Source organism: Ceratocystis lukuohia (genome assembly GCF_044167205.1).
Source record: "Ceratocystis lukuohia strain C4212 chromosome Unknown Supercontig1_pilon, whole genome shotgun sequence".
Taxonomy (NCBI): Eukaryota; Fungi; Ascomycota; class Sordariomycetes; order Microascales; family Ceratocystidaceae; genus Ceratocystis; species Ceratocystis lukuohia.
The window spans coordinates 5,307,834-5,318,379 of NW_027263520.1; the positions used below are offsets into that span (position 1 = coordinate 5,307,834).

Consider the following 10,546-nt stretch of genomic DNA (forward strand, 5'->3'; position numbering starts at 1 on the left):
TCAATTAGTTGCTTGTCCGCGTTGTTGTTCTCGTTGTGGAGGAGTAGGGATATCCTTCTTTCGATCTTCTTTTCTATGGTGGCCTTCTGTCCGGGTTTATTCACTCACTTTAACCTTTCTTTTTTTTTATTTTATTTTCTCTCTGTCGTCGTCAGTCTTGGTCTTGGTTTTTTTCTTTTCCTTTCTCTTCTGTTGTATTATATTTAACCACATCTAATTTCCCTTTGACTGATATTCTTTTTTTTTTTTTTTTTTTTTCGTCTCTTTGTCTTTGTTCTCAAGCCTGAATATAAAAAGAATAGAAAAAAAAATCATGATAAAATAGAACAGGTGCTGTCGTCCAATCATAGCTGTGCGTGTCTGCTTCCAACCAATCACATGTTGTATTTTCACTTCGGCCAATCACAGGCTAGAGAGCCCTTGCAGTAAGTCCGGCTATAAGACGGCGCATGAAAACAGCCAATCAGCTGTCGTGGCCTTCATTGTGGGGGCCGCTGTTCTCCTTGTCCTCCTTGTCCTCCCCAAGTCTTGGTAACAACAGTCTTGCGTACAATTGCGTAGTGGGCTTTTCCTTCCTGCTGCTGTGCTAGCGATCCCTTCCGCCATGGCCTTGTCCGTCTCTGTTTCTGTCTTGCCCTCCGTGTCTCGTCCAACGACGTCGTCTGATGGCCCTCCTCCCTTATTTCTGTTTCCCTGTTTCCCTATTCCCTTATCTCCTTCTTTCGTTCTTCTCCCTTCTCTCCTTCTTCCATTCTTCTTATCTCAGCGTCCCACATGTCTTCCATTCTTGTCTAGTTGCGGCACAGCAGCATACATACATACGGTGGGTCGTTCCCCAGCATTTTCCCCGGCGTTCTTTTCTTAGACGTGCATCAATTCCATGCCTCCTGTCATCCACAGACGCAGGACAAAATTATGTGCCTTAATTTAGGCCTTTAGCCCAAGTACCGAGGTTTAGTATACAAACAAGCTATGGGTTTTGTTTCTTTAGGAAATACACAACGAAATAGAAGTAAACAACAAATGAAAATCCAACACAAGCACTTGGATCCCGGCGTCTAGGCACGGTCAACGCTAATAGTGGCTGTTATGTACTGAGCCAACGCTAGGGTAGGCCTTGGCGTCTTTGCCGTTCTGCAACGACCTTGTGCCTTACACCTTGAAGCCGCCTGTCCGCTTCTGAATGATCCCCATAGGATCCACCTCAGCTGACACCTTGCGGGCGAGCTGCTGGCTCTCCGGGCCATAACGTGCAAAGATATCCTGCGAGCGGAACCCGTCGTTCATAAACAGCGGCCGGGCCGCGTTGGGGATCTTGCCTTCAGCCACAAGCCTGTCAATCGCCGAGCTCATATTGTCAATGGTCTGCTGTGTGGCACCTCCCATGCGGTCATACTCCGAGTGCAGCAGATGCCCGTAGTTGACTTCCACGATAATACGGTCCACATCGTCAGTCAGTCCTATCATGTCGCCACCGAGCTCACGTGCAAGGCGTGCCATGGCGCGCGGGATCGGCTGGTAGCTAATCACACCTATGGAGCCCTTGACGTCTTGCACAGACTGTGACACCGGCATCCAGGACTGATGTATTGCGTTGTAGACTTCCTTGGCGTGCTCGACGGTCGGGTTCGCAAAGGTCTCAGTGCCAATGGTGAATACTAGGCCGTTTTGAGAGCCCCAGCTGTTGGCCGTGATTAAATCGCGGTACGACCGCTTGCGTGTTGTGTCTAGAATCACGCCAGCAGCCGTGAAGTTGTTGAAAATACCATCCGGCGGCTTTGGCCCGTCATAGAAGGCAAACATGGTCCATGCGTTGATTATGCCCAGGCTCATTTGTCGCGTCAGGATTAGTGCCGCCTTCGGATCCGGATAGTACTCGGCGAAATCGCGCATGGCAGCCAGCAGAATGGCCTCCGTCTTGGGCGAGTCCTTGAAGATGTAGCTGCCGCCCCAGATTTCGCCGATGGGCCGGGCCCGGGCCGTGAGGGTAGTCACCACGCCAAAGTTGTTGCCACCGCCACGGAGCACTTTCCATAGATCGGGGTTCTTGTCGGCACTAGCAGTTGTCACAGTGCCGTTAATCAGGACGATCTCGTACTCGAGCACGTTGTTGGCTGCCCAGCCATACTGCGTGGATAGGAAGCTTAGACCGCCCCCAAGCACGAAGCCACCTACTCCTACGTCGCTCATGCGGCCTCCCACCATGGTGTAGCCGGTGCCGTCTAGCTTGTTCAGCACGTTGGCCCACCTCTGGCCAGCGCCGATGCGAATGGTCTCGGTATCCCTATCCAATGTAACCTCGTTAAACTCGCGCATCGACACCAGTGGGCCGCCGTCGACACTGGACCAGCCACAATTAGCGTTGTGGCCGCCGCTCTTGATGGCAAAGTTTTCGTTCGACTCGCTTATCTGGCGCATGACCTGTGATACCTGGTCGACGGTTTTGGGGGTGATGATGCAGGAGGGCACTAGGGCAGAGCATAGAGTCGACCAGTAGTTGAGATTCTCGGTCATAAATGCCACTGAAGTTTTAGAATTGATGTTCATGCCGTCTGTTTCATCGCTCATGCTGCCGAGGGTTTGGCAAACGTCGGCAGTGGCAAGGGCAGCAAGGGCGAGAAGAGAAAAGGAATGGAGATTCATGATGATGGACAGGCGGGGGAGGAAGAGAGAGAAAGAACAAAAGAAAGATGCGGTATCTGGGGAAGCAAGCAAGTAGAAAAGCGGAAGTCCTGATGATGGCAACTTGGTAGTAAGTGAAATGGCATAGGTGCCGAATGCTAAATGATAGTGCTGATGCTGACGTTAATGAAGAACAAATGAAAGTAAAGTAAAAGCAAATGAACAAGCTGAATGAGAATGAAGGACAGCCACCTCTTCTGTCTATTGGTCCGCAGAAGACTCACGGAGAGATTAGGAGATGGGCGTACAAGCTCAAGACCTCGGGTCTCATCTATGGATATATATCCACAGGGCTCAGCCAGCTCTTATACTTGCCATAAATTCGCTGCAGGGTAATACAAAGCCTCCAAGTGGTTAATAATGATCCATGGCTTAACGCCTCTAAGTTCACCTCGACTGTTTGGTAGCAAAACGTGGCGCCTTACGACATCGGAGAAGGAAACCCCGACTACTGGCGACTACACAGTATACGCTGATGGGTTTCTAAACGACAACCTACAACCTACAACTTGATTCAGGCGCTAGCTCCTACACAAATTTTGCACAAGTTACCCCCGCAATGTGTTCTCTTGGCGTTACCCTTGTGCATCTGTGAATGGCGGTGTTCAACACACACACGTCTTCATCCTTAAAACACCCATGAGATTCCCCAATACCCTTCCACTTTTCTAGTGGCCGCTGAGTGTGGATGAGGCACAAGCCAGCCCCCTTTCTAGTGACCTATCACAGTCACCAGTCTGTCTGAGGACAGGGGAGCGCAAGACAAACAAAAACAAAAAGTGTGGACTGTGTGAACCCTCAAAATTCAGTTGAGCGTGAAGATGGACTTGGACTCCTGGAGTCGGAGTGGTGTCGCGGCGATGAGGAGTTGGCGATTGCGAAAGATGTCGTGAAAAAGGGGGTGAGTCGACGACGAGGTGGGTAAGGCCCCACAGCTCACTGTCAAAATCCATGACGGCGTCAAAGAAGAAGAAAAGAAAGAAAAACGCTTATCAGTGTCATAGGCATCGTCATCCAGCAGTCCGGGAGACGGGATAACCCCTATGGCAGAACTGCGGCCAAGAACAGCTTCCTCTTAACCGTTATTTACAGACCGTCCTTCCGGAAACCCGCTTAGTTCGCAAGCAACGTGGCGCAGTGGAAGCGCGCCGGGCTCATAACCCGGAGGTCCCTCGATCGAAACGAGGCGTTGCTAGCTTTGGCATATCTTTTTACCTTCTATCGTCTTGCTGCCCTTATCCCTTTTCTATTTTTTCCATCGTTCCTATCCTCCATTCTTTTCCGCGTCTTTTGCCATCTCCATCTGCTTGGTCCCTCTCAGGCTGTCTAAAGCCCGCTGGGGGGTTTCTTCATTGCCGCTCCGTTCTTGGTCCCCCTCGGAGGGTCATACTTCTCGAGCCCCGGCTCTATTATGCCGAGTCTCCTCTCTCGCGTTCATGTCTTGGCACTTATCTTCATCCTCAAAGTTCCCCTGGATTTTCTTACTTTTTTCTCATTTTCTCGCTTTTTTGACGCCTCCTCGCTTCGTCTAATCCTACTACTACTTGGTGTAATTCTTTCTTGGCGCTTCACATAAACGCAGACCATTACCCACGTCGAGATAACCTTGATTCCAGAATGGGGATAATGATGGTAAAGAAAGAAATTATCATCGCCGGCGTTAGGATTTAAGACGCTCTTGGACAAATGGTAGCTTGGCTTCACACAGCATTGGCAAAGTGTTTGAGATAACAATGGGATGTATGGCTGCAGCATGTTTGGTATTAGCAATTCCAGCGTCCCGGGGAAACAAAGTCGCACGAGCGGCACTCCTACTAAGCAGGCTTATTGCTCAAGCAAAATCCGCATGGATCGTCTGACAAAGATGTGAAAAGCATAATCCGTAGTTATACGCGATTTCTATACGGTGCTTGTTTTCCAAACGAAGACCCAACCAAACAGACCTCTATTTGGGCGCTCCCCTGCGAGAAGTTTCCTCATTGCCCTCAGATGTGTCTTCTCACGAGCCTCGTCACCAGCTTTGTGGCGCTGCCTTTGTACGCTTGCAGATGGCGGAATTCCACAGGGTAATAATAACACATCTTTACACATGAAGCTCCCATGGCTTTCTCTCCAAGGCGGTTCTTCAAGCGGGGCTAATATTTACCGGAACTGCAAACACGCCGCTGCTCTCTGCCTTCTGCTAGTCGAGCGAGACGGCTAGACCAGACAATAAATAATACAGTAAGCTTGGTTCCCATACCACTGATGTCAAGCGACGCCGTCAACAAGAGCATGGCTAGAAATAGCATCCTCTCAAATACATGACGCGCTTGCGGAAACCCCTTAGTTGCCAAGCAACATGTTATGGTGAAAGCCCGCCGGACCCCAACGTCCGCCCGCATTGGTATACAGCCTAGCTTGGATGGATGGACTGAGACTTGCCGGTTTGTAGCCGCGTTCGCCGAAGCCCTTGCTCAGCCTTGGTGACGATTTTGCGGCCCGAGATAGACCTCTTTCTCTAGTCTCGACTCCCGCCCTATTGCCCTACCAGGCATCCCCCGCGGCTTGCTAGTAAACATACGCTTCCTCAGCCATATACCCAGGAACTTTCTCTTGGATATAGCAAGACTCCTTGGACTCTATGCCAATAGCCGACCCATCTTCAAGGGCAGGTCCGACAACCTTCCCTCCCTGTCGCTCACCAACAGCACAGAAACCTTCCCTGGCTCATAAAATACTGTGGCCTCCGTTTCTGCCACTACACATACGCGCGCGTATATATATCTGCATTAAATAAATCATGATACACATGGCTAGTCTAGACTGGTCCAGCCCGTCCTTCGCCATTCTACCGCCCTAACTCCTAATTAGACATTTTGCTCCTTGGTTGAAGCCTTCGCAGCAACATCTTCAGCCGTCTCGTCGCTAAACTTGAGATCTTCTTCCACACTGACCGTGTCCTTGATGCGTAGGAAGATAATAGGACCTGCAAACAGCAGACCACCGGCCAAGAAACCCCACTATTAAGAAAGAAAGAAAAATGGCGTTAGCAAGGGAACTTTCAGGCTCTCAGTCATTTATAGGCAGTCAACTTACTGTAGAGCCAAACATAGCATCAAACGAAATCTTCTTTCCATCCATGGCCCACCAGATAGCCGCAAATGCTGACTGCAGACTCTTGTAGATACCTGCTAGGTTAGCAGCCTTGCGGCCCGAATTGGATAGCGCACCCATGAACCAGTACACACTAGTCTGCCAGAGCGCATCAAAGAGACCATAAAAGAAGAACAGAACCATAGGCTCATAGTATCGGCTTCCATTGGTCCAGTCAATTTTCTGTGACTCCCACTCTTTGGACGTCACGACCTCGCGAGTGGGCTGATCCTTTTGCCAGGCCCAGCCACCGCCCCAGACGGCGAACGTCAAGACCATAAGCATGGCCCAGGCAATCTTTGCGCGCATGGCACGGCCGACACTGCCAATGTCGAGGGCATAACCGTAGAGCAAGGCGCCAATGATCTGCGCGGACCAGTACAGGAGACTGTTCAGGGCACGCGTACGGGTGTTGAAGTTAAGGGCGTTCATGTCGTTGAGCTGGTAGGTGTAGAAGATATTGGATGACATGAACATGGGGAACAGCAGGATGATCCACGGATCGTCAGCAATGGTCTCGTACAGACCGATGAATTCGGATTTCCAGGTAGGGTTCTTCATGAGAATAACCTTGGAGCCATCTTCACGGATGACGCTCTTGGCATTGCATAGTAGCAGCGCGAGCAGAGCACCAATAAAGGTAAGGGCAAGGAAAGCAGCATAGGTGCCGTCGTTAACAGGGCCAGCGTCATTGTGAACGTTCTGCGCAAGAGGGATCTGCGCAAGGAGAATGTTAGATTGCAAATCAAAAGGAGGCTGGGGATCCCAAAGAGAAACTCAGAAGAGCGCTAACTTACCAAAGCTCCGATAACAGCACCCATGTTGAAAATGGCCCAGAACCACGAAATGTACCGTCCCTTGCTTTCCTCTGGAGGATAAGACATCATGATAGCACCTTGGGCGGTCCATAGTAGACCGGCGCAAACACCAAGAAAAGCGCCAGAGAAGACAACAAAGCCGCGATTTTGCGTGTGGTTGTAGCATAAAAAGGCAGCAACATACACAGAGTAACCAATGCCACCAAGAGATAGAGTGAGACGCACGCCCACAACATTGGCAATGGTACCAGCGAAGAAGGCAACTACGGCAAAGGTCGAGTATAGAGCAGTGTTGGCATCGTTTGAAGGCTTAGTGTCGATTTGACCACCGCCTCCCATGCCGCTGAGGGCGTTGAACATGCCGGGACACAAGAAGCACACCATAGCGACCATGAACAGCTGGACCTTTGGCGATGCGTACCACAGTTCACGGCCAAAAACTGTAAAAGACTTGTATTGCCAGCCGGCAGGACGGATGAGAGCATCGTTGGAAGACTGGGGGACAATCTCAGTGGGGCCGGACTTTTCATCGCGAATTGATGGAGCTACATTCGTAGCCGGGGGCGCATCGGCCGACATGATTGTAAAGAGGTGGGTGTCAGGCGAGATGTTAGGCGGCGAGAATAACGCGGACCGAAGAAACTCGAGGAGTTGTAGGTAACAAAGAGATTCAAAGCAAGCGCGACGCAAACGAGAAAAAAGAGGTGCAAAGCTCAAAAATAGCAGCGGCAGGAAAAAATACCCGCGGGTTGACAGCTAGGCAAAAGGCACCCCAAGAAAGTTGCAGGGAAACAAGGGTAATTAAAAACTGCGGTGACAGGGAAAAGCCAAGAAGAAGACAGGCAGATCAAGACAGAAAGAAAACAGCGAGTCCTTCTGGCTTTATGATGAAGAGCCAGCCAGGGAAAATGAGACAAAAAAAAACAATCGCGTGGTAGGTGTTCAGCTAGATATTGGCGAGAATGCAGAAATATGTATGGGCCGAAGGGGGGGGGGGGGCCACAATGGATGAATAAATGTTAATGACGGAAAAATAAGAGCAGCGATGGCACGGGCGATAACAAACAGCAAAAAGTCGCCGTGCTAGAGATAAGAAGACCGTCTAGACGTCTTAACGTCTTGACAAAACAGTCGGTTCTTACGCAGTGGTCTAACCAAGTGGTCCGTGAAGGGAAAGGAGAGGAGATTGGAGGGAATAAAAGAAGCAGAGGAGGAGAGGAGAGGATACGAGAAAGAATAGAAAAAGAAGAATAAAAGGAAGTGCGAAAGCTTGTTTTCTTGTACTAGTTAGTTGTCAGGGAATAATAAATATAATACAAGGGAAACAACAGGCTTAGTGTTGGCAGTAATTGAGGAATGTTAAAAAAGCCAATTGGAACAGCAAGATGAAGAAAGAATGAGGGACAATTGCAAAGACGAATGGAACGAGACTTTACGGGGGTTTTATGTCTGCAAAACGAGGATAAGAAGCAAAAGCCCAATATGGAGCAATTACTTCGTTCATGTGAGGGTCCTTAGGACCGTGATAACGCTAAGAGAAGGAGGATGGGCAACGAACACTACAACGCGAAAAAGGCAAGATCCATCTTCATAGGACCAGTCTCAGCTAAACCCTCTGTCGAGATGTAACCAGCAGCTCAATAAAGGAAGGCTCAAGTGGCTCGAAGAAAAGAAGCAAACGAAGCCAGAGGAATCGGGAAACTACCTGCCCTAGGAAATTGAAGGGAGGAGGGGCTCGATAGCAAGTACAGGTTAGGGCATGGGATAAGCTTCCTGCTGCTACATCGACAGCAGACTAACAGAGCCGGCTGCTACGTGTACTTGTATTTCTGTACTACTTCATGCTACATACAACGCCAGCAATAATAACAGCAAGCAGCAAGCGATTGCGGTGAGGATAACTTGCGCTTGGCCCATGACAAGATGGTAACAACGAACCCTTTTGATCCCAACAGTCTCACTCGCCAGCCTGGAGTCCAGAGCTAATGAATGCTACCAAACGTGGAGACGGGAAGGAGCGGTTTTCCAATACAGGAAGTAGCTCATGAGAGAAAGCAGAGGAAGGAAAGAAGCAGGGGAAAACACAAAATGAACAACCTTCTTGCTTGTATGCTCGCTTGTTTGCCTGTTTGCTGGTAAAGCTAGGGCTAGGGCTAGGGCCTTGAGGCTAGAGGCGGAAGGGGGGAGGGAGGGCCTTCTTTGGGGCAAAAAAAGGCAGTTGTCAGATTTCATTTTGTCCATGCAGAGCCTTTTTTTCTCTCTCTTTCCCTATTCGTTTTTAGCAACACCTGAGAGTTGGGTTGGTAGTACAGCATTGGTCATGCATATGGATGAGTCGATAAAATGCACTAATTTTTATCCTGGTGCTGATGTGCTGTATGCGGTGTCGAGTTGAGATTTGACTGATGTCGGCTGTTTTCTGTCGCTAAAATATAGAGGCTACCATCAAGTAACCAACAACGAGAATCGCCTTTCCCTTCCCCAACATATATCGCTCTTCCCCTCACTAGCCCGGCCCGCAAAAAACCGTTGTGGGGGCCTGGTTGCCTTATCGTGGTATGTTGCGCATGTGATTGGCCGGATAGGCGATTAGACGCCTTAGCAAGCTGCTTCACGAGTTGATTGGCCCGGCGAGTTAGCCGGTACTATGAGGACTCCAACTGACAACTTACAAGGGGTGCTGTACAGTCAGAGCCTTAGGGTGCCCCCTTCTGTAACTACAGGGCTCTTCACTATTGTCTTGTCTATTATTCTGTTTTACTCCATGAGCCCCTTATCCAAAATTATCACGGACTCTCCAACTACGTACGGACATCAACCCAAGGTAACGATGCAGAAGGAAAACATGGATATACGATGTTCTCACTTAAAGTTTGCCCAGCCATGGCAAATTGCCGTCAGCACCTTAGCCCAGCTAAACTGTGCCCCTTGGTATCTCTTGGCTTGAGGAGAGAAAGCTTGTAATTGTGGCTTTCTTACTAGTGTGTAAGACGTGGGAAGCCAGTCTAAACAAGGGCTCTGATACGACTGTGACGGGATATTTACCTGACATGTAACGTTTCTTTGTTGCTTATGGTGGGAGCAGCAGAGGAGAATATAAGAAGGGTAGATTGGAAGCGTGAAAATTGCTGGTCCTAGTTGGCATAGGAATCTTCCTATCAGCATTGAGTCGAAGCGAAAATGGCTCTGGCCGTTGCACGTTGGCTATCTCACGACAGACGGGCGAGTTGATCGCCAGTTTCGTCTCTATCCTAGTCTGTCTGTATCTCTTAGGTCCTTTTTAAAGGCTGCAAGCTTTGTGGCTAGAGTGTGACGTGACAGGTGGGTACTGAGGGGAGGAAAGATAGAGAGGAGAGAAGATAAAGACCAGTGATAATGAATCCCAGCATAGTCCCTTTCGTCGTATTCCCCCCTCCTCCTCTTTTTCTCTTGTTCTGCCTTTGTCTGCTGCCAGCCCACGGTACACAAAGCACCAGTCAGCCCCTCCCCCAGACTTATCCCCCCCCCCCCCCCCCCCCCGCTCAATCTCCACCTCCTCCACACTTGTCCCTATATCTTTGTCTCTACCTACTAAACTCCTATAGTTGTATTAGTATGGAGTGCCGGAAACAGTAAGGCAATATGAATCAGGTTTCTATAGCATGATTATCGGTGTTGGGTGACGCATGTCATTAAAGCCAAGTGAACGACAAATAAGATAAACTATGTGAGCAAAACACATGGCTGCAAAGCTCGCGCCCTCTCATATTGTGGCGATAACAACTGGCGTATGGTGCTGTGGTGGCTTTTCTCTCCACCCGAAGGCCTGACAAACTTTCTTCGTCTCTTTAGTATCGTTGCTTTTACTCGACGCGCTAAAGGTCACTACTCGTTTCTTAGGCGCTCCCCCTTATGTTGCAGGAGCACGACAT

At 49.6% G+C, this 10,546-nt stretch overlaps 2 protein-coding genes across 2 annotated transcripts; both read right to left on the reverse strand.

Moving 5' to 3' along the window:
• Positions 1-1,152: 1,152 nt before the first annotated feature.
• Positions 1,153-2,643, reverse strand: HOO65_011307 (Bifunctional solanapyrone synthase; the record flags this gene model as incomplete). The annotated part of the gene is made up of 1 exon (XM_070999941.1): positions 1,153-2,643. The coding sequence occupies one exon, from the start codon at positions 2,641-2,643 to the stop codon at positions 1,153-1,155; it is 1,491 nt and encodes a 496-aa protein (XP_070863128.1).
• A 2,888-nt stretch (positions 2,644-5,531) lies between these two features.
• Positions 5,532-7,214, reverse strand: HOO65_011308 (UNC93-like protein; the record flags this gene model as incomplete). The annotated part of the gene is made up of 3 exons (XM_071005708.1): positions 5,532-5,684; positions 5,761-6,573; positions 6,615-7,214. The coding sequence occupies 3 exons, from the start codon at positions 7,212-7,214 to the stop codon at positions 5,532-5,534; spliced, it is 1,566 nt and encodes a 521-aa protein (XP_070863129.1).
• Positions 7,215-10,546: the final 3,332 nt, after the last annotated feature.